This window comes from Montipora foliosa, chromosome 4, assembly GCF_036669935.1.
Source record: "Montipora foliosa isolate CH-2021 chromosome 4, ASM3666993v2, whole genome shotgun sequence".
Taxonomy (NCBI): domain Eukaryota; kingdom Metazoa; phylum Cnidaria; class Anthozoa; order Scleractinia; family Acroporidae; genus Montipora; species Montipora foliosa.
Window position 1 is genome coordinate 21,697,937 of NC_090872.1, and position 25,523 is coordinate 21,723,459.

The 25,523-nt window shown below is 38.4% G+C and overlaps 1 protein-coding gene across 1 annotated transcript in view; it reads left to right on the forward strand.

The window, feature by feature from the left end:
* The first annotated feature begins 4,373 nt into the window (after positions 1–4,373).
* The window catches only part of LOC138000265 (uncharacterized), a 34,652-nt gene continuing 13,502 nt past the window's right edge, over positions 4,374–25,523 (forward strand). Inside the window, exon 1 of the mRNA XM_068846551.1 lies at positions 4,374–4,612. Within this exon, the coding sequence (XP_068702652.1) occupies positions 4,454–4,612 (159 nt within the window). The 5' untranslated portion in view covers positions 4,374–4,453. The remainder of the gene's footprint in view (positions 4,613–25,523) is intronic.

Genomic DNA, 25,523 nt, shown 5'->3' on the forward strand with positions numbered 1-25,523 from the left:
TTGCGCATGCGAAAAGCGGGATCTTGTAAAGCTCAGATTTTGGAAACGCGCGAGATGCGTGTGGATTTTCTTGGGACGCCAAGTGAATTATTTAGAAAACAAGTGCGGTGACCCCACTATTTTATTTTAAAATTGGGTGGTGTGAACTAAGAGAAAACTACTGGTAAAATTTAAAAAAATTCTCTGGAAAAATTACGGTTTTTAGCAATTACATAAAATCTGCTCCAGAGAAAGTTTTTAAACTCCCTATAATTGCTCCCATTTTCATGTAAAATTGGATAAAATTAAGAAAAATAGGGGTCACCGAGTTAATTTCTGCGCTATAAGCGTTAGAAGCTCCATGATGGCTCTTATTTACAACCATAAGCTGTTGCTATGGTAACAGGAGATGACGCCACGTGATTATGTTTTGGTTCACTGATGATCGAGCTAGTAACTGTTACCAAGAAATTGTAAGAAAAAATATTATTTTGTTTTATTGAATCCCTCAGAGGCCAGAGGCACTCTTTCCAGTTGCCAAAGACGCGACATTAGTTCGCGCAGCACAGCTCGCCGTCTTGGAACTACTAAAACAACCAGATGGAACCAGAGATGTAACGTGGCTGGTAAAAATGTTCAACGCGATCCAGCAACAGTTCAAGAAATCTTTAAGCCAGAGAATGTCTAGTGTTCCAGTTAGCCTTGTGGACAAAGAAGAATAAGACTGAATAAAAGCGACAGTAAACTTTCACGAATGCTGTCTTTCTCCTTTTCCGATCGTTTCAATAAGCTATCCAAGTATCTTTCAGCTAATAAAACACGTTCGGCGACCGTAATTCGACATCTTCGAATGGCTTCAGATCAGAGAAAGGGCAGATGTCAGCGCAGATATGTCTAAAACCTGACGTTGGAAACAAATTCATTTCGCTTTCGACGCGCATCATAGGCGCATCATACGCGAAACGCCCTCGCATAAATGGACCCTGCTGGAACTGTTGGGGGGATCCCCTGATGTGTTTGCGCGTCGCATGCTGATTGGCTTAAATTTCACGAGCTGTCAAAATAGAGGTCAGCATTGATCAGCAGCAGGTCCTGATCAGCAGGTACTCGATAAGAGAGCTAAGAAATGAACTTCATCCCTTTTAGCCACGACCGCCGATATCCGTCAGATAACTAAGGCTGCGTTCACACTTGGTGCCCGAGTACGGTGCCCGAGAACGATTCTTGATGGGCACTAATGTGAACATACACTTTTTTCAAGTGCCCACTCCAGAATTCTTGTACCTTGAGTACAAGGTCTCGACCTTGTACTCAGGCACTGAACTTTGCATCAACATATCGGGTACCTAGTGTCTGAACACAGCACCATTTTGTGCCGGTGCCCGGGCACAAGTGCTCGGGCACCAGGTGTGAACACAGCCTAACCTGCGATCAGGCCCATTTTTAGCTTCGCCCATATGTTCTCTTATGTCGTCGCTCGCTAAAATTTAGACTTGCCACAAGTCGACCTCACGATAACCCCAGAAGAAAATGTTTCGGTGAGCGTATCGTGATTTTTCGTACGCGAAGTGAATGAACGAGCGACGAAGTCGCGAGAGGTCGACTTGTCTCGCTTGCAATCTCGCGCCAAAAAGGAGATGACGTCATTCGCAAACCCTGAACTTGATGGCGCAATCCGACGAAAACATTTCTACGAAATCGAAAGAGGAAATTTGTTAACTTTGTGCTAAAGGTATCAGAAACAAAGATGAAATAAAACGAAAGCTTTTTTTCAATCTCGAGTCGCCGCTTGGAAAGGAGATCTCCAGTGGTATTTCCTGGACCAACACTTCTGCCGTGATTTGTGCTGATAGAAACGAAAGACTAATATATTCGAAAGATTAGCAAGTAAGGGAAAGCTTCGAATCGTCAAGAAAGTCAATAGATTTCACTCATGAAAGATCAGGTACGCTTCAGGTGTAGGAGACGTACTAGACCGGGATTAAAAGATACATCTTAGTGAAACTTAAGCTTACCAGTTAGCGATGCAATGACTCTCGTCGATGAATACACATGCATTTTAAAATTTTTTGTTCCATTCGACGAAAAATGTGTTGATAGTCGTTGAGAATCGCCTCGGGACTTCCAGACACCCGTTTATACTTAAGATTTTAAATGTGTTCTTACAATGCCGTGGACGGTGCAACTCGATGTTATTTGTATAAATGGAGATATGCCATCCGAAACATCTCATAACTTGTCCAGAATCGGGTTTGAATCTCTGGAACGAGTGAAATTAGCGATTCCGTTGTCGAGCTCTGTGAAAGTACTTTGGCACAAACTTCCCTGATGTTTTGAAAGCTAAATAGCTGGTTCTTTCAAATGGCAATGAAAGCGAAAGCCGATGCATATTGGTTTCCTGGATGAGACAAAGGACATATATATCAACAGGAGGAAATGCTGATAAAATCGCAAGTTACACGAATGCATGTTTTGAATATCTGTGTATCAAACGGCTTTATTTACTTACTGTATATGACACGGTTTGTTGCACAATTTGGAGTCAAGATTGCTTCATAATATTTTCAGTTGATTTAACTTAACATTCGCACTCCAGAAACTAAAATGGCGTGTTTCCAGAGAGACCAATAGCACAAAAATAAAAGAAACTTTGTGAGTCCATCTTACTGTTCGTACTCCATCAAAAAATTAACAGCCAAACTTATCATGATTTTAATGCGCGCAATTCTAGAAATACACTGCAACTGAAGATATTACCGAACAAATCACCAAAGAAACCTTCATGGGCAAACATGTTAAAGGAATAATGTATTTCTGTTTTTTCTTTAAAAATCTACGTCCAACGACGAGGTTATCTCAATTACAAATTAAGATGTCAAGCTTAAAAGATGCATATTCAGTGAAGTTCGGAGGAAGAATTGAACCGGCCTTTGCAGCAACATAGTCGTCGAAAACATTCCCCATGCTTTCAATGAGTTTTTCTCAAATTAAAGCCAACGGTAACTTTCGAATTCGTTTATAACATTCCTCCCACGGTAATTAATTCTGGTCAAAACAAAATAGCGTGAACCTGCCGTCCACGCGTGTATTCGTGTAACGGAAGTAATTGCCCCCGCAGGGATTGCAGGGATTTCGCCCAGAGGCGAAATCCCGAGGAGGCATCCTAGTAGCTTGCGCGTATATTAAGGACAGTACTTACGGTTCAAATATGCAGTCGGTATACTAGAAAAAATCTCGATTTGTTCGAACAGGGGCCGCGAGGAATCGGTAGGTAATGATGACGTTTCTATTGTTTGCGCCCGCAAGTACGAAATGGTTAGGATGACGTCGTAAAGCAGAAAATCCCAAAGGGAGTTTCTGAGAGTTTGTGTATTGTGACCTTACAATAAACAGGGGTAGCAGTTAATAATCCAAAGTCCCTATTTGGGGGGTGCAGAGTATTATGAAAGGAATCGCATGGTTTAGTATTTTGTGTCAGTCGCATCACGGCGTCTGTTCTCGCGGTTGTCACGCTGAGGAGCAGCTGATTTTAAGGTGACAAAAACTGAACTTATATATATATATATACTGTAGGAAACAGACAACTTTTTTAAAAGACATGTTTCGGCATGCTTTTGCCATCATCAGTTTAACGAGTTCCTAAGTGTGAACAGTTATAAAGTCTACGGGTAGATGAAAATTATTACAACATGACGTAATAGAAAAGCGGGTACTATTTACAGCGTGACACCAACATCAAGGTGTAAACTAAAACGTGAGAAAAGTGTTGTAATGCTGCAATTGTTTGTTAAGTTCCGGTTTGATCTTATTTATATGAAAAGCTTCTTTGAGTTTTAAATCAATTGAGTTGCTGGCAGAATCCAGAATACTAAAGCACGAAGGGCAGTATTTGCTCTTACATAAAGGAGATGTGTTGAAATGCTTAAAAATATGCGAGTTTTTATCGCTTTCCGTGCGTTCCTTTATCCTGGTAGAAAAGTGGCGACTAGTTTCACCAATATAACGGGAATTACAACCCGCACAACAAAAATTGGTAAACTACCATGGATTTTAGAGCAACAGGAGTACGATCTTTAACACTAAACACTTTTAATTTTGAATGAAGTGAAAACTAATTTGATAGTTAGTTCAAAGTAATCGTCTCAACTTCAGGCTACACCTTCTCTGATCTGAGTTAAAAGACTATTACAACATTACAACAGTCAACACATATGGTATCGACTATAATAATTTGCAAATAAAAATAATGCAGCAAATGCAGCACTTTGCATCGCGGGGGCAGCTGTAGTGTCAACTGAACTATTACTAGTTAATTTGATTGGCCGATGAAGCACATGTCAATCAATCAAAAAAAGTGGGCGGAAGGAATTTCGAAGAGGAATATTTTTCGTTTCGCCAACTCCATATTACGTAGCACGCGAAACTAAAATAGAGCCTGATCGCAGGTTATCAGATAACCGTTGCGTTTTGCATCATGACAACTGTCTTTGAAACAAAGAGGCCAAATTATTTTGGAAAAAGCTGGAAAACCTCAGAAGAAAGTCGAGAGGGAAAATCCCACTTCGGGGAAAATCGAGATTTTACAAAACTCAACCCAAAGGAAGATCGTTGGATGAAAGAGCTTAATACGAAGGTAATACAAAAAATTATGGAACGCCATAACTGTCTTATAATACATAAAGGAAAGGGGTAGTTTAAAGAAACTCTGCGTCGGTAGGGAAGTAGTATACAAAAATTTGGTTTCGAGCGTCAGGGCTAACGCTCGAAGCGTCAGCTTTTAGAATCTCTGTACTGTGGCCAATTTACGTAGGACCGTTTATACGAGACAAAATAAGCCGCGGCTTACTCTGGCCGCGGCATACATAATACGCGAAAGGAACTATTTATACGAGTATAAACTCCCAGGCCAGGATAAGCCACGGCTTGAGAAAGCCGTGAACGTAGATTTTGTACCATTTATACGGGGTGTTCGCGTCTTATGTAAAGCCGCGGCCAGACTCTCGTATAAACGGCCCTAATTATCAACTCCGTTGATAAAACCAAATACGTTTGGCCACGATATTGGGTGCTTACCTCGTGAAATTCGTTTCTCACCTTCATGGTGCCCTTCAGCTACTTAGCAGGCTAGCATCATGAAAGGACAAATAGTGGTGAGGAAGTGTCGAGATCCCGAAACGTGCAAAGGACGTAAACACCGAATTTCATGAGGTAGCACCCAATCCAAACGTATTATGCGACAACGGCTTACGACAGGCCCACGACATGATTTAGATTGTTGTGTACGTCAGAAAAAAATGTCGTGGCATTTTATTAAAACGAATACGGGTCAACTCGCCTACGTGCGAACTTGCCTACGCTTTGTGAACTCGCCCATTTCAGGCTTTACTCTTAAAAATTTTAAAGGTTGGTGAGTGCAGGCGATACTAATCGACTGCATCGTTCAAACTTTCGAAATTATATTAAACGCAATTCAACTTCGATGAATCAACGAGCGAAAATCGATGGCAGAGATACAGTATGTTAGGTAGTTTTACGATTCGTTGACCATTCGAAACTAATGAGAAAAAGCTTGAATAATATAATGAGATCGACAGAGCTGAAAAACGACTGCGCAAGTCACTGATCCGCGGCATGAAGCGCAGGCTCAAGGGCGCGCTCATTCAAAAAGACTATTTGTTCGCCGGAAAATGACAGCCGTTGATTAAATTTAAAAAATAAGGTCGCTGTTTGAAAGATAAGGATTTTGTTACAATTTTTGACGAGTTTTGATGTTTCTCCAAAAATTGAAGTGGTGTAGAAATTGTGTAAAAATTGTTTTCGCGCGGTAAATGCACCTTTCGTGTGACTATACGGTGAATGGATGTAACGAGCACTTCAATGCTTACTTTTTTGACAGTGTTTCTCATACGGTTTTTGCAAGTTGTTGGTTTTCTGGGAGGACCAGAAATTCCCATAAACCCTGTTTTGGCAATGTTCGGCCGGTGGAATTGGTGAGAGCTTCGAACTTATCGGGGGAGACTAGTTCGCAGAGAGGTTGCGATACAGGACAATGCCTCTTTGTCTGTGTTGGTAAAGACACATTAAAAAACCTTATGACGTTCCAGACACTCTCTATAATATTCTGAACAACAAAGGAAGACAACTTGTGATTTATAGACGGGGTAGTGAATGGTGACACGCTTACAAAAGATATTTTGGCAAGCAAGCTGAAAGTGATATTAAAATGGAGTATGCAAGGATGCAAGAAGGCAAATTGAACTCCACGTTTCCCCAAATTTGAATACGAATTTATAATTATCATGAAAGCAAAATACATCTTTCGCTCTTCACACAGCATCTTTTATTAAATTTATAGAAGAGCGATGAAAGCCGGCCCCAACAGAAACTGAGATAAATTGGTGAAAAGATTATACACTGTATGATATACAGAGAGCAGGCAAAAAAGTGCTTCACCCTGACATTAAACAGCTCAGAGAAAATTAATGTGCCCCTTGATTTGCTTGCCTTTTAAAATAGAAATTCATCAGATCCTAACCCGATCAAGAGACGTCATTAAATGTTTTTTTTTTTTTCAGAAAGTAAATCCTTTTTTTTCCATATTTAACAATTGACAAGAAACTACAAAAAATTTACAAGGATCAGTTCAGACAACACAGTGCATATTGCAAAACTGATCTAAATTGAGACATTTCACACATGCATGCTACATTGTACTTGATGAGTTTGAACAAAATCTTTAGCAGGGATGCCAACCTCTGGAGATCTAAAATCTGGAGATATTTTCCATATGGGCTCCCCAACCCCCTCCCCTCCCCCTCAACGATTAACTCACCCATTCCCCCTTCCCCCCAAAAAATGCACTCACCTACCCCTTCCCCCCCAGCAGTCCTTCAGAATACAAGAATAATCTATTTTGAACAGGAAATTTGCGGGAAAACAGAGCACTTATGTCGGTAATATTTATTGGTTAAACGGAAAAATCTGATCAATCAATCGTTTATACGGCTGTGATAACAAACAGAGCTTTGTTTTGTTCAGAGATGAAGAAATGCATCAACAAACAATGAAACGAGTTTGAAAAAATCAAATTTTTTTAACTTGGGTATACAATTTGAGCCTCCAATGTTGCAAAGTCTCCAGAGTCGGTTTTATCCGGGAGATTTGATGACCCGTACGGGAGACCGGGAGATTCCTTCCGTATCCGGGAGACTCCCGGATAATGCGGGAGAGTTGGCGTGTATGCTTTAGAGCATAGACACCTAGGAAACATCCCTGAAAGGGGCATTCCACAAAATTAATATTTTCAGCTGTATAGCAAGAAGTTCACTCTAGCATTATCTGCCGACTGGCCTAGGTGGTATTATCCTAAAAAGATGATTGTATATTAAGTAGATGGAATCCAGTCATCAGTATAATACACATATGCAAGGGCTATTCCATGTGGGTCCCAATGCTTAAGAAGATGTTTGTTCTTAATTTTTATTTTTTCTTTGACAAATTGTCATTGAAGGTGTTTGGAGGTGTTCTGGCATGTAAACTAAAACCATTTTCAACGTCCACTACATGTATCTGAAGCATTACTGGATTGGCAACTCATCAGATCAAAAGCATTCGCAAAGTTTGCGAGCAGGTGCAAACAACATGCATTTGTGATCTTTTTGCTTGAATATGTTGTCCCTATTTTGTTTTATAAGTACAACATTTTAATTAAAGAAGTGGCATCTTAAAGGTCTGTGCTGGTCCAAAAAGTTCATAACTGAAAAAAGGTTAAGGAGTGGTATTCAGTTCTAAGAAGAAACTGAAAAGTTTGACAATGTGAAGAGTACTAAAGAAACTGCTTAAAACTCAACAGCGTTGTCTGGATTTCTCAGTGACTTTATCCAGTCTTTTGTTCCACACTATCAACATGGACAAAGTGAACTCAATAAGATTATTGTGGTTTATTGCTGAGGAAAAAAAAGGCTGAATTTCTTCTCGCTCCTTTTAGAGCTAATAATTCACAAAACTGCCGCAAATAATACCAGGTGGATCCATCTCCCTAAGGACAAAAAACGAAAATGAATGTTATTGTGCATGAGATGCATATTACAATGCTACAATCTACAATATCATAATATTATTATTATTTCCCTAGACACAGGAAACTGCACATATCAGTTTTTATGGGGGCTGTGAAAATTAGTACAAAAAGTCATTCTTATTACACAACCAAGACAAAGAAAACATGATGAGCTAACCATATAAACATACTATAAATCACACATAAACCAATGATCCTCATCTGTTTGCCTTAACACATGTTCTTAGATTTGAGTCTAACCATAATTTTGCCTTGGACGTTGGGTTGAACATAGATTTACAAATATGGCCAGTCAAGGGGGAAAGCAAAATACCATCTTCCAAGTTTTGACATACCGTATTTACCCGTGTATAAGTCGACCTTTTATGGCCTCAAAAGAAGCTCCAAAAATCGCCCTCGACTTATACACGGGTCAAAGATTTTGAGTCAAGTTCCAGCTAAGTAATTTATTAAAAATTAACATAATAATGCTAACGTTGTCTTGGGCATAACGAAGGCAGTGGACAAAAGCCGACGTAAAAGACTTCAAAACGAATGTAAGCAATTCCAGTTGAAATGAAAAAGGATTTGTCCAACTCTAAATGTTGAAGATACTCACAAGCACAAATATGAAATAGACACTGGAAATTTTTGTTTTCCAAAGGCGGAAAGCTCTAAAAGTCATTTCTGTTTCTTCGAATAAAACACGATCGTTCAACGGCTTAGTAACCTGGCGCAATACCTCGTGTTTGCGTGCAAGCATCGTCACTCGTGTTGCGTGAAAATGCTGGTTGGTAAATGAATGTTTTTTATTCTTTATACAAACCTGGCAGATTTAAATGCTTTTGCAAACTTCGTATTGTTTGGTTTATGAGTTTTGTTTTGTTTGTCATTTGAGAAATTATAAATCAAGGACCAATAAAACCTTGCACATTTTCGCATCGTTCGCAACTTATTTTCAAAGATTGACTCCTGCTTCTGTGATGTTGCATTGTGCTTATCCTCTAAAGCCCTTTATCCTTGAACAAGGAAACAGGTGAGTTGGAGGTTTACATGTTCGATTTTCTGAGAACTTTTTCGAAACTCAAGGACAAAATGCCCGCATATACAACAGCTGTTGAACAACAAAACTATTAAGCGCTTGAGGCCCTAATTTTTTTGTGTATCCACATTTCCAGAAATCGAAGAATACAAGATTAGTGTCCCATGAACATTTAACAAAGAAATTAAGAAATTCCTTTTTTTGCCATCAAAAATGGGGGGTCGACTTATACATGGGATCGACTTATACACGGGTAAATACGGTAGATGTTGACACCAAGTGTGTTGCATTATTACAATAATGATAAATCATTATTATTTGGAGATTGTGGAACCTAGACTACAATTAAGTCGCTCGGGTGCCACTTTCAAGCAGTATTTCCCAGTCAATAATCCTAGGATTAACAGGAAGCAGGGCCTGGACATTGCACTTTTATTTAGCAAATTGTTCTTTTCCTCATATATGGATGTTCCATTAATTAACACGCCAACAGTCTCCCAAACATGGGTGTATCAGTTGATTGCACAGAGTATTTTGGTGAGCAAGTATTTATGATTCTGTAATCAAGCCTCACTATGGCAATAAACAATGTTATTGATCACACTACTGAGCAACTAGAACTTCTTCTGAGTGTAATCTCAGAGGCCAGTCTTGCAACCAATTTACCTTTTCATTGAAGAAATGCCCTAAGACAGGGACAAAGAACTTCAATATTTACTATGTAGTCCTGGCCAGTACTTGTGTTCATTCCAACTTCACAAGTTGACAAGGTGTTTTCTTTTAGACAGCTGCCTTTATGGGGGCAGTCAGGAGGTTAAGTGGCTATTGCAGAGTGGCAGCACTCTAAATGAACTGCTGCCTTGGTTCAAAGAGGAGGTTGACAACATTCAAATAATGCTCTTAGAATATGTTACGTTTAATTAACGCATTGTAAATATGATTGATTGTAAAGGTGATTTCAGAAAACCCTGCCCAAATCATCTTGTTGATGAAAACTGTAGAGATTGCATGGGCAATACCCTAGTGTGCAAAATTAACCAAACGTTGTGAACACTTCATGCTTCAAAAACAAATATGGAACACTCACCGTAGCCTCCGTTAGTTTCTGCAGCGCATATTCCCAAACAATTTAACTGGGTTTGGATCTCATGGCCCAAAAATTCCACACAAATATGTTACACAGATCTGATGTGTCTCCTTAAATTAAATCACCATGATCTCACTTCCAAAATTCACACCGTCAAGAGTTATAAAGTGACACAGGCAGAAGACGAAATCAAACGATCGAAATGCATACTTTGCGTTCATTTGCATGATTTGTGCTCCCCATCTGGCACATGCGCAGTCGTTTTTCAGCTCTGTCAATGAGATCAAAAATACAGAACAATATGGCGAGGCGGCTGGTATTACCGACCAGCGGTTGAAGAGAAAATTGGTTTGCTTGACCGGTTTTCATTTTTGTGGGCTCAAATGCGTGATTTCAGTGCAAGTAATTGAGTAGGGTGCGATTCCTTAGCATATCCTGAAGCGTTGTTTGGGTTGAAAGAAGGACGTGGTTATGACTTAAATTGCTTTTTGTTGGCTCAAGGAGCTGTTTTTGCTACTGTGCACAACGGTGCAAAGTGTTCAATGAACTGCATTTATTTGCGTTACATTACACATACATCCCCAGAATTTACAAATGTTTAGAAGAGTTCAAAAACCAATGGGAAAGCCATCCCTTATCCTCCGAAGGAAACCGTTCTCCACCACAGTTATATACATCTGGTATGCTTGGGAATGAGCAGTCTAGTTATGCTGAAGTGGCGAGTGTATTTGATACCGATAGCACACATGAATATGGATTTGATCCATCAGGACCATTCCCTGCAGAGGAGGAAGACTACCCGCGGGTAGTTCCAACTGTGCTATCCAACCTAATTCTGTAAGTTCCACTACTAGACAAGCACATTCTCGTCAATGTTCATGACACATTTCTTATAATACTAGTTTGGAGAAATATCTGGAACATCTGATCTTTGGTAATCATTTTCCCTATACTGATGACCTGCATTTTGCATTATTAATAAAGACGTGTTATTTTGAGGAAAAATTTTCCATTTAAATGAAACCTCAACTATTACCAGACTGGGTGGTTAAACAAATGTAAATGAGAGCATCATTTATCTTTAATTTATGGTCATTTCCCAATTATCTGCATTTAAAACAGCCATGAACTCTTCTCTGAACTCACAGAAGCTTGAATGGGTGCTTGGTACCGGTAGTTCTAACGTGTAGCTACATGTGTGAGCAGAAATTGTCAGCGTATCAGTAACAAAAACATCTGATGATGTAGTAAATCTCAAAAAAGTGGCAAGTCTGGCACTCCCAATGCACCCTAGCCAGACAAAGTTCCATTGGTCGGATTTCATTTTGAAAATATTACTATTATAGCCTCACACTTCCTGACATTGCTAGTTTTTAGAAACTATAATCTACCATAAACGTAACGTTCTCACTAAGTCCTACAAACCTTAGATTTAAATCAGGCCAAATGATTATTTTGTGGATCCTTCCGTTAACTTTTTTTGGTATTTCTTGTCAATATGAGAGTTCGGGAGTGGAATTAGATTGTGCTTGAAAACTTGAATGCCTCAGCATTTCTGTTTATACTCAAGAACTAAATCGTGATATGGGGATCGGCTTGGTCAAAAGATTTTCAAGGATTACCTTAACAATTTTGTGAAATCAAAAGAAATTTAAGTAGTGCACCCCTTGGTCAAAATAACGTTCGACGCAGAGCCATCTAAGCAGATATATTTGCTTCTACATATCAGTGATGGTGTGACACTTTGTGGGTCACATTGTCACACAACCATTTGTTTGCAGTTACGAGATAGAAATTTACATTTTTAAGAGGGTACTAACTGCTGTAAATTTAGCTTTGTTGCTAAGGGAATTTTTAGGTTTTCAAACCCTGTTTTGCAAATGCAGTATTTTCAGTGAGGTGCACAAGGGTGAATGAACTTTTAAAATGGGCAGTGCACTTTGCAACTTAGTCACTCACACGTACAAGAAGCACTTTCCTGCAATTATTCTCTTATTTGAAAATTATTATTATGTAGCAGTTTAACAGTGCTACCTGAGCCAAGGGAGATCTAGGCACTCCAAAAGGGCCCTTGTAAGATTTGCTGTCCAAGCCTTGACATGGATTTATATGTGCAGTTTAAAAAGTCAGAGGACAGATAACATTTGGATGCTTAAAAGTAAAATGTGTTTAAATGTTCCAGGTATTTCCATATCATTTGAATGTGAATGCTACGTTGTAATGCAAATACAATACACAAAGAATCTTACCCCCAGGAGATTTGAATTGGGTACAACATTGAGTTAGCCAATTTGACAAAGAAATATAACAATTAGCTCTCTCCATTTACAAAATTTACACAGGTTGCCCATAAATTATTATTACAACATTAAAGGTAGTTTATACAAATTTTGCCATGTTATTTACAAGAATTTTCAAGAAAGTACAAGTTGATATTTTGGAAGTCATCATACCTAAAAATTGTGTGAAATGCTACCGGTAATTAAAATAATAATTATGACATAACCAGGTGAAACATTTGTGACTGCAGTCAATAATGTGAATACATTAAAGTTAACAACTATAGCATGCAAAGAATGATTATTATATCCTTAACTTTAAATGTATCAGTTGTACTCAATCTGTTGAACAGGATATCCATTCAGTTGCAATATTTAGACAGTCTGATAAATAAGCAATACAGGTGTACATACCAGCGATTAAGGAAATCAGTATTAGGCAAAATGGGGTAAAAAAAAAAGGGCTTTTTAAAATAGGATTTTAGATATACTGTTTCGAAGAGAAAGAGGAAGGTCATTCCAAAAGTATTTTCCAATAACAGATGAGCAGAATTGTCATATATCGGTTATAGCATAAGGAAGGAAGGAAGGAATAAATGCTGCAATAATGCATCCTGAGTTGAATATGATTTTACATTGCTTAGAAACCAAAGATAATCATACATAAATAAATGTGTACATTTTAATGATAATTATTGTGAAATTTCAATAGACTTAAGGAAAGATAATGTGGGGTAATATAATCTTATAGGGGAACAGCGTCACATTTGACAGGTCACTTCTTGCAGGTCATTGTTTTACCTTTTGGAAAGTAACGGTAACCCCAACCCTCAATTTGGCTAACCCTAGGCCCAAGGTTGGTTTTTAGGCCTATATGGTTAGCCAAATTGAGGGTTTTGGGTTACCGGTACTTTTCGAAATGTAAAATAATTACCTGCAACGAGTGACCGGTCAAATGTGACCTGTGTTTTAGACAGGTCCTAGGGGAATGTCATTTGATGATTCTAATAACTTTTTAATTATCCCACAATGTGTGATGAATATAAATACAGCTTTTGGTCATGCACAACCTGTGACTGGAATAAACTTCCCAGTTATGTACTCAGCCTTGATGATAACAATGCTATTAAAGTGAAACTACTGCTCTAACCAGTCCCTACCGACCACCTGTGTTACGTCTTTTTAAGATTTTGCAGAATCTAGTATGAAGATACATGTAGATATGCAGCCATTTAGTGAATATGGGTGAATAAGCAAATCATAGATATTGATGAGCCCATTGATTCCGGGGGGAGGTGGGAGGGGGGGGGGGGGTTCCCCCTTGACGAGTAAAATCGTCCGGTTTAGGCTGGTTTGGGTGTCACAGGGTTAGACAATGTTCGCTGACATAATGCTTAACCTTAATTATGATCTTAATACACTTGTCACAAATATAATGAATATGATGATGCCAGGAAAGGTGATGGTCAATTCACATAGTGACATATCCAAATATCTTAAGAATGAAACTTGTTCAAGGCATTGACCAGCTAAAGTAAGGTGAATTTACTTTCTCATGAGGTTGGAAGATAAAATATTGAGTTTTATTTAAATTTCAAGTTAACTTGTTGGCACGAAGCAAGTGATAAACATTTTATGGGCGGCCGTCACCGCCAAAAATACGAAGTATGTCAAAGGAATATAGCAATGTCAATTGGTTCATTGGCGCAGTGCAGAAGAGACTAAATGAGTTAGAAATGATGCAGCCTAAATACAAGTACTCGTGTTGCCTTTTGTCAAATGATTCACTCAAAAAGTAAACGAACTAGGAAGATATTAAATTGTCTAGTCATTTCTGTTAAAACGGAAGAGACTAACTAAAACCGTTCTATGGAAATAAAGATCGGTTCATCTTCCAAACACGAACTGGTATAGTGTGTCACCAAACGGTCCGGTGTGATGTTAATAAATGGCTTATCTTAACTTGACGTGGTTCAGTCCATCGATGTTCATTGTAATATGAATCGCTTTAACCATAGTTAGTAATGGCTGTTCCATTCGACATTTGGCTGTTCGGCGAAGTGTTGTATGTCACGCAAAGGGTTAAATCGTTTGTGGTCGCCCCAAACCATTTGTCTTTTCTCTACTTCATTTTGCATTAGGGAAAACCATTTCATATTAGGTCGATTCGTTTCTTAGTGGACTGTAGCATTTCAGTTCTTTTCAGACCATTTGTTGTTTTGCTGGGCCATTTGTGATTACGCTAAATCAATAGTCTGTTTGTTAAACCGTTTCAGATTACATTGAATCATTTCCCAATACTTTGAACCACTTGTGTTTTTTTTTCTTTAATTCATTTCACATCAAGGTAAACCATTTGTCCTTTGCATAAACCACTTCATGTTAGGTGGATTTATATACATACCATATGAGTCATTTGTTGTTTCGATAAAGCATTTGTAATTACACTAAATCAATTGACCTTTCGTTAAAGCGATTCATATTACACTGAACATCGATGGACTGAACCACGTCAAGTTAAGATAAGCCATTTATTAACATCACACCGGACCGTTTGGTGACACACTATACCAGTTCGTGTTTGGAAGATGAACCGATCTTTATTTCCATAGAACGGTTTTAGTTAGTCTCTTCCGTTTTAACAGAAATGACTAGACAATTTAATATCTTCCTAGTTCGTTTACTTTTTGAGTGAATCATTTGACAAAAGGCAACACGAGTACTTGTATTTAGGCTGCATCATTTCTAACTCATTTAGTCTCTTCTGCACTGCGCCAATGAACCAATTGACATTGCTATATTCCTTTGACATACTTCGTATTTTTGGCAGTGACGGCCGCCCATAACATTTGGTAGTTCAGAGTTAATGTGAATTAGAAGTTCATCTGTATAAATTTTAGTGTTTTGGCATGCATGCGTTTCATTCCATGTAATGTATACGGTAATTTCAACAAATTGCTATTTACATGGTGTCAGGTGGATAAAAGGGTCACAAAACAAGAAAATCGGTTTTTTTTTAGCCTAAAAGTAGGAACAAAATAGCAATATTTAAATGGCAATGCTTAATTACAGGGAAGATATCTGTTTACAAACATTGCTTTTGTTATTCAAATTTGCAAACCACAGGAACAAAAGACCTTTTGTTTTGACAGCCAATGAGGCTCTGGTTGGCACATTTATGACAATAGCCGATGTCAACGATATCTTCCCTATAGTCAACATTGCAAGGTTCAAAATAATTGTCTTGTCAACGTGAAGCACAAGCTTACAACATTTTTCTCCAGCAATGAGCACAAAAAATAGGAAAATTTCCCAGAAAAACAATTGAATTTTAAAGACACAGAAAAATAGGAAATAATGTAACTTGCAAGCACTTCATCAACTACCTACTGTGCAGCTTCCTACAGTTCCCCTATTATCTAACCGCTGATTTCAATCCATGGCGTTATAGTAAAACCTCCACACAAGTTGCTTAGTAGTTGAAACTACAGTCTGACAAAATTCGTTGGAACAGTAGACGACTATGCAGATCTGACGCTTTCGCAGCTCACTCTTCCTTCACAATGTTGTTTTAACGTGAGTTTCTCAGCCCATTTGCCAAAACAACATTGTGGGAGGGCAAGGTATTATAAAGTGTTTCAACAATTTTGTCCGGGACTGTAGTAATTAAAATTTAGGAACTGGTGAAGAAGAGGATGTTAATAACACTGGCATTTCTTATAAGGTTTTTTCTGTTGACAAGAAGGAAAGTAAAATACATTAATTTTTGAAAGAACATTTAATAGGCTGAGGTTGCTTATGTTAGCTTGAGATTATACACAAAACGAAAGGAATAGCGAACCCATGTTACCTTAGCAGACTTGAACTGACACCGCGGCCTCGGCTGAACTCCCACCTCAATCTATCTATGTGCATGAAGCCCCCGATGAAAATCCGATCACGCAAGAGCGAAAGACTGTAAAGAGGTTTTACCACTGAAATACTGCTATTCCGAAAGAAAAAAAGGTGTACACGATGCTGTTGCTATAAAAAAATTCCTGGAGCAAGCAATGCCAGAAGACGACCACAAGACATCTTCGGCCGCTATTTTGTTTGTTATTTCGCTCGTGCGCGTGTCAAAAAAGCCTGGGCACAAGCAAATTATCAACCAATCAGACAAAAGTCCCCCTTGCTACGTGTAGCAGCAAGGGGGACTTTTGTCTGATTGGTTGATAATTTGCTTGTAACCAGGCTTTTTTGACACGCGCGCGAGCAAAATAATTAAAATGGCGGCCGAAGATGTCTTGTTCCATTACTTGCTCTAGGAATATTTGTTAGCAACGGCATCGTGTACACGTGTTTTTTCTTTCGGAATAGCGGTATTTTCAGTGGTAAAACTTCTTTACAGTCTTTCGCTCTTGCGTGATCGAATTTTCGTCGGTGGCTTCATGCATAATTGGGCAGATTTCCGAGTAAATGTTGTCATAGATCGATTGAGTGGGAGTTCAGCCGAGACCGCCCTGTCAGTTTAAGTCTGCTGAGGTAAGATGAGTTCGTTATTCCTTTCGTTTTGTATATAATCTAAAGCTAACATAAGCAAGCACAGCCTATTGAATGTTCTTTTAAAAATTAATGTATTTTACTTTCCTTCTTGTCAACAGAAAAAAACTTTATAAGAAATGCCATCGTTATTATCGTCCTCTTCTTCCCCAGTTCCTAAATTTTAATTACTAGTTTCAACTAGCAACTTGTGTGGAGGTTTTACTATAACGCCATGGATTGAAATCTGGGGTTAGATAATAGGGGAACTGTAGGAAGCTGCACAGTAGGTAGTTGATGAAGGTGCATGCGAGCTATTGCTATTTCCTATTTTTTTGTCTTTAAAATTCGATTGTTCTTCAGGGAATTTTTCCTATTTTTCGTGCTCATGGCTGGAGAAAAATGTAGTAAGCTTGTGCTGCATGTTGACAAAACAATTATTTTGAACCTCACGATGATGACTATAATGATGCATGTCCATTTAAAAACTGCTATTTTATTCCTACTTTTAGATTTTCTTATTTTGTGACCTTTTTATCCACTTGACACCCCCTTTTATCCACTTGACACGCTGTAAATAGAAAGTACTTAAAATTCAGTATACATTATGTGGAGGGGAAACCTCTGCAATGCAGCATGCCAAAACACTATAATTTATACAGATGAACTTCTAATTCACATTAACTTTGAACCGCCAAATATTTAGGACTTGCTTTGTGCCAACAAGTCAACTTGAAATTCAAATAAAACTCAATATTTTATCTTCCAACCTCATCAGAAAGTAAATTCAACTTACTTAAGCTGGTCAATGCCTTGAACAAGTTTCAATCTTAAGATATTTGGGTAAAGTCACTATGTGAATTGACCATCACCTTTCCTGGCATCATGATATTCATTATACATGTATTGTGACAATTGCATTACATCATAGTTAAGGTTAAGCATTATCTCAGTGAACATTGTCTAATCAATATCTATTATTCGCTTATTTACCCACATTCACTAAATGGCTGCAATATCTACATGTATCTTCATACTAGATTCTGCAAAACCTTGAAAAGGTATAAGGCAGGTGGTCGGTAGGGACTGGTTAGTGCAGTAGTTTCACTTTAAAAGCATTGTTATCATCAAGGCTGAGTACATCAGGGGGAAGTTCATGCCAATCACAGATTGTGCATGACCAAAAGTTGTATTTATATTCATCACACATTGTGGGGTAATTAAAAAGTTATTAGAATCATCAATGACGTTCGCCTACTGCGGGTCTAAAACACAGGTCACATTTGACCAGTCGCTCGTTGCAGATCATTGTTTTACCTTTTTGAAAGTAACCCAAAACCCTTAATTTGGCTAACCCTAGGCCTAAAAACCAACCTTGGGCCTAGGGTTAGCCAAGTGGAGGGTTAGGGTTACTTTCCAAAAGGTAAAACAATGACCTGCAATGAGTGACCTGTGGAATGTGACTTGTGTTTAAGACCTGCTGTTCCCCTAAAAGATTATATTACCTCACATTATCTTTCGTTAGGTCTATTGAAATTTCACGACAATTAATGTTGAAATGAACATAATTAGTTAATAATATGTATGATTATCTTGGGTTTCTAAGCAATATAAAATAATATTCAACTCAGGATGTGTCTTAGTTTGCAGCATTTATTCCTTCCTTCCTTATGCTACAACTGATATACGACAATTCTGCTCATCTTTTATTGGAAAATGACCTTCCTCTTTCTCTTCAAAACAGCATATCTAAAATCCTATTTTAAAAAGCAATTTTTTAATACTATTTTGCCTAATACTGATTTCTTTACTCACTGGTATGTACACCTGTATTGCTTATTTATCAGACTAAGGGCGCTTTCCTTTTGTCAGAACTGGCCGACCGGACCTGTCATTTTGCAAAGAAAATGCAACAATTTGAGGGAACACTTGCACGATAATCCCTCACATTCTTATGGAAAAGTATGTATCATCCTCGAGGTTTGTTAATTTGAAGGCGTTGTAGAGTTATTCCTCCCAAATGCCCGGTCTGGCCGGTCAGTTCTGTCAAATGGAAAGCGCCCTAAGTATTGCAACTGAATGGATATCCTGTTCAATACGTTGAGTACAACTGGTACATTTAACCCATTGACTCCCAGGGGCTCCCCATTGATGAGTAAAATCGTCTGGCGTTAGACAGAGTAAAATACTAAGTCTGGCCGGTTTGGATGTCAATGGGTTAAGTTAAAAATATAATGATCATTCTTTGCCTGAGATACATGTAGTTGTTAACTTTAATGTATTCACATTATTGATTGCAGTCACAAATGTTTCACCTGGTGATGTCACAATTACTATTTTAATGAAGCATTTCACACAACTTTTAGGTATAATGACCTCCAAAAAAATAACTTGCACTTTCTTGAAAATTCTTGTAAATAAGATGACAAAATTTGTATAAACTACCTTTAATGTTACAATACTAATTCTACAGGAAAGTGGTTCTTGTACTTGTTAGTGACTGAGTTGCACAGTGCAATGCCCATTTTTAAAGTTTGTTCACCCCTGTGCACCTCACTGAGAATACTGCATTTGCAAAACAGGGTTTGAAAACCTGAAAAAATTCTCTTAGCAACAATGCTAACTTTACAGCTAAGTTAGTCCCCTCTTAAAAATTTAAATTTCTATCTCGTAACTGCAAGCAAACGGTTGTGTGACATGTGATCCACTAAGTGTCACGCCATCACTGATATGTAGAAGCAAATATGTCTGCTTAGATGGCCCTGCTTCGAACGTTATTTTGACCAACGGGTGCACTACTTAAATTTCTTTTGATTTCACCAAATTATTAAGGTAGTCTTTGAAAATCTTTTGACCCAGCCGATCCCCATATCACGATTTAGTTATTGAGTTATAAACAGAAATGCAGAGGCCTTCAAGTTTTCAAGTGCAATCTAATTCCACTCCCGAACTGTCGTATCGACAAGAAATGCCACGAAGAGTTAACGGAAGAATCCACAAAATAATCATTTGGCCTGAATTAAATCTAAGGTTTGTAGGACTTGGTGAGAACGTTACATTTACGATAGAGTGTAGTTTCTAAAAACTAGCAATGTCAGAAAGTGCGAGGCTATAATACTAATATTTTCAAAATGATATCCGAGCAACGGAACGTTGTCTGGCTAGGGTGCATTGGGAGTGCACCATGAAACGTTACCAGATTTTGCCAACAGGTAGTATACTAACAGAGGTATTCCCCGTTAACGGGAATTCCCATATCACGAAGTGAGACAAAAGTCTCAGGGGTATGACCACAAATTTCCATTTGAGGTAAAACAAAAACTAAATTTATTAATCAAAACATTCATCTCGCCTAACAACAAAAACCATGGGTTTGAAACGACAAATGTACCCATCAAATGAAAGGAATAGTTTTATTTAAGTGTTGTACTCGAGTTAAACGAAGAAATGATGCAAAACAAAATGGTGAGATATTCTTGTTGAACAACACCATTGAATATAGAATGACAACAACACTTCATTATACTTGGTGCGTACGTTGAATATGAGATGGTAAATAGCCAACGAGGCGCATAGCGCCGAGTTGGCTATAACCAGTCTCGTATCCAACAAGCGCGAATGAAATAATTGTTTTATTAAATTCCTTGTTGAACTCTAAAAGTTGAAAAAAAAGTACGAAATTCGAGTGAAAAAAGCGAGCAAATGCAAGCGAAATCGAAAATATTTGGTGAGAATTGATGCGAGGTTGTGTTGATGTTGTGTTGGAGGTAAATAATCCTAATTCCCGCGTATCTTCAAATCTGAAAATGGTGGAAAACCTCGAGCTCCATTCTCAAATTCAAGTAATCTAACGGAGGTATTTGAAAAGGACAAAATCACACCTGATGTACAGTAGTTCCACCATTATCTGCAAGCGAAATGAAGCGGTAGGGTGTAAATACTATGGAGCAAACTTCAACATCAGAATTTGACGTCCAAGTTTCAAATTTGCCTTGATTTTCACATTTGACATTGAAGTTTCATATCCAACATTAAAGTTTGACATCGGAGTTTTGAGTAATACTTGACTTCGAAGTGGAAAATTCGGTATTTCACATTCGACTTTCAAGTTCAAGACTGATGGCGGACTTCAGGAACTTGACGAAATTGTTGGACTTTCGGGGGAGGCTACATTACTCATTTGCATGTGGTTATACGGTCATATCATTCCAAGTCAGATCGATACACAGTGAGTTTGTTCCACAAAACTGACGTCAGATCATTTCACTTAGAAATAACCATATAACAAATCTTTAGAATAGTTAGGACAGACTTAACTGAAAAGGGTGAACTTGAAGTTCCTTCATGCGTAACATAACAACTTATCAACTGATATAGCATTAACAAGACACCTGAAAGTTTAAATATGGTGCCCTTTACGAAGGAAAAGGAACGATTTTTCCTAGAGTATTTGTATAGCGAAAATCGAAAAGTTCGAATACAGTCAGCAACGAAAGAGCATTTGTGTTAACTTGTTCTATCAACTAGACCATGCATTGAGCAGGATTTTTTTTTACATATTCATTGGATAAGAATGTAGTCTTGTCTTTTTTCAAGTTAGACTGCTCACAGTCCCTGGTAGCGAGATATCTCGCTCTATCACCGTTCTCCCCTCGTCTCGCTTGCGTGACCAAAGCAGTGATTGGATTAACTCAGAAGCCCGGATTTTTTTTTTTTTTTCGGAAGGGGGGATACTCCCTTATATGGGCTATATAGGTATGCACGACCCCAAAGGGTATGGGTTTTTAGCCGTTTTGGTATCGATTTTGAGAGATTTTCTGAGATACGGTATGGATTGTGCACTCAAGTCAATTCGGTGTTTTTTAGAAGAAGCTACATTTTCGCCATTAGGCGAGTTGACCATCAGCAGAAGCCTTGCTCAAATTATTACGCCAACCATGTAACATCTGAAATAGGTCTGAAATAGGGTATCAAAACAGGGTAAGGGTTCCAGGAAGCGGGTCACACTCCCCCTCCCAATTTTTCTGGGAGTAGCCCCACCCTCCCACCCCGGGGCACAGAAGGGACCGTGAGACATTTATTTTTGAGTTGAACAATCTGACTCCGAGTCTTTAGTGGGAAGAATTGACTTTGCTGGAACGATCTGATCGTGAACTAGAAAGACCGTATTTTGCCATCCTTCTCTTAAGGGTGTTTGGAGATACTCTAAGGTGTTGAGCTATGACGTGAACTTGAAAATCCTGTCATTTCCGCCATTTTCAGATTAGAAGATAAGTGGGAATTGGGGTGATTTACCTCCAATAGTGTTTGTTGGGAGCCTGGTGACGGTCATAACGAAAAGAGCAACGAAGATAATGATTGTACCACCGAGTATAATGTTGGTAGGACCGAAGATAATGAAGTGTTCACCAGTTGTCGGAGCCACCGAATTGGATGATTTAATCACCGAGTATAGTGAAATAAACACCGAATATAATGAAGTGAACACTGAACGAATAAACCACCCCGTATAATAAAATGACCACTGAATATAGTAATTTAAGCACCGAATATCGTGACCAAAAGTATCATAAGACAGTTATGGCATTCCATACTATGCAACTTAAGAATAAATAAAGCTTGAGTGAAGTTTATTTCGTGAAAAGTTTATGGGGCGTGTTTAAAACATGAAATGACGAAATAGCGAAATGGCAAAATGAATCCATATATATTAGCACGGGTTCCCCAAACTGAAGCAAATTAATCCCTGAATTAATTTTGAAGTAGAAACACACAGTTTTGAGTTTGCAATACATGTTTCGCATGACCAATATCGATCGTCAGTTGCGAATACAAATAAACCGCAAGTCGGTATGATATAAAAGACAGCTAAAGAGGAAGTATGAATACTAAATAACAACGTGAATATAGGGCACTAGAAAATACAATGACAGAAAAAGCAATGGGTATTTAACACGGAAAAATTAAAATGTAAGTGTTAAATTAACATGATGAACTTGCTTGTTTAATGAGGGGTTTTCCGAACATATGTGTAAGGCCTCCGTGATTTTCAGTTGAAGAGGCGTGGAAGCGGTGTCAAGGATTGAAAAGCAACTCTCTGAGCACAAATCTCTGCATGTTTCTGACCCATGAGTGTGAGTTGTTATCGGATGTTAAATGTTCACGAACGCGTGTAGCAAGATTTCGGTTTGTCTCACCAACATAACAGGCACTACAGCCTGTGCAAGAAAATTTGTAGACGACACCGGATCGTTATAAATTAGAGATGGCATCTTTGGCACTAAATAAGTTCTTGATCTTGCATGGGGCAAACACTAACTCGATGACTAAGTTCTTACAGTAGCGTTGGGTTAAACGCTTGATTCTGTGTTGAACATAAGTCTAGAAGGGGCCAACAAAAGGTAATTTGTAATACACTGTAGTGCGTGCGAATTTCATTAGAACTGGTTTCCACGGAAGCGCGCAAAGTGGCGGAAAATAAATTGCTAAGGTATTGTTTTACAGTGCTGTTTACAGGACTGGATGGAAACTGATTCTTTCCCAGAATGTTGGTAAGCTCCTTAATGTTGTTGTGGAAGCCGACCAGGTGTTATTCATGATTTTAAAAGTCCTGTCCACCAACGTTCGTATTAACCCCAATTTGTAGAGGAAAGGTGCAAAACTGAGAAAGTTGGTAAAAAGGCCTGTGTAGGTGCTCTTGCGAAAAACAGACGTTGGTCATCCGAAACATGTATAGCAAACTCAAAACTGTGTGTTTCAACTTTAAAATTGTTTTATGTCTGCTACTAGTTCGCAATCCCTTAATTAATGAAAAAGAAAACAACTGTACTTGAAAGTGAAAAATATGAGCCAAAATTTGAAGAAAAATGTTTTACCTTATGTTTTCCTTATGTGTGGTTTTTGTAAGGCTTTATGCGATTTTCAGTAAGTCTTTGGTCGTTTTTAGCGTCTATGTTATATATTAACCCAAGGCTGGAAACTCCGATGCAACAGTCGGAAAGATAAGCTGCTGTAAATTCTACCAAAAAGCTTAAATCGACCCAAAGTTCCATTCAGACCTAGGACGATAGTGCTACTATATATTTCAATCCTCATATCAGACAAAAGTTTACGGAATGGAATTGAAAAGTCACCGAACTAGGCTGGATAATATTGCTTTCCGGGGAGGCTTTCTTCCGATGTTGCGTGCACAAAACGGTAGAAAAACATCTTGACGACCGGGTGGGCTACGGTGTTTTGGTCTCAGTGACAATTTACTCTGTAAAACGCGCTGATTGTTTATGTTTTGTTTCCGAAACATCTTTAAAACATCGGATTTCCCTGAGCCTCCTCCGGACAGCTTAGTGCTTTCCTGTGAGGCCAAAGCGCCGTGACGCACCCGGTGTGCAACAAAACTGAACTTGGGCCCGGTGAGTAAGGTGTTTTTCAACCGTTTCGTGCATTCAATATGGGAAGAAAGCAAAATCAGCCAGTTTCGGCGACTTTTCAATTCATTTCCGTCAACGTTTGTCTGATATGAGGATTGAAATATATAGCAGCACTATCGGCCTTGGGCTGAGTGGAATTTTGGGTTGATTTGAGCTTTCTAGTGGAATTTACAGCAGCTTATCTTTCCGATTGCAGCATCGGAGTTTCCAATCTTGGGTTATAAATATAGATACGGAGGAAAAACACCGACGCTAGAAACGACCATAAACTTACTGAAAATCGTATAAAGCCTTGCAAAAACCACACAAGGCAAAAAGCCTTACAATAAAACGAGGTAAGACGTTTTTTATTCAAAATTTCGCTTATATTTTTTACTTTCAAGTACAGCTGTTTTCTTTTGCACTGATTCAGTGATTAACTTGCGTCAGTTTGGGGAACCTGCGCGAACATATGTGGATTTATTTTGCCATTTCGCTATTTCATCATTTCGCCATTTCATGTTCTAAACACGTCCAATTTTACGAACAGATTTATCTGTCATTTTATGTGCACCGCGCAACCTTGACAACCAAACATACTTTAGGCGACAACGACTCCTCAAAAAGCCTGCTGACATGCTGACATATTCGTTGAAGATGGACAAACCTTGTTTCCAGCACCTTTTTTATTCTAGTTTACTGCTGTTCTCGATACCATACATCAGTTAACACCATGGGTCAGGAACCCATAATCATGACCCAACGACTCCAGCACTAGGTCTATGTAACGGCATTTTTACAGATCAAGCTATCTTTAGACGAGTTCTCATGTGTAATATTGTCTCATTAGCTGGAAAGTTCTGGTGTCGTGGGAAAATCCATCTAAAAAGCTGTGTAATCGCCGTTCCACAAAATGAAATACAATAAAGTTGTACGCCCCTACTCATGCGGGCTCCCGCAAGTAGCTAATAATTCGAATTTTATTTGAGATCGCGCTAGTTTCTTTGCCAAATTTATTCACTAAAGATGGTTTTTTATGTGACAACTATTTGTTTTTCTATTTTTCAGTCAGGCAACTTTAAAATAATACACTCGCTAAAAGGCAAGCACACCAAAAACTGTTATTTATGTATTATATATCCAAGTATCCTAT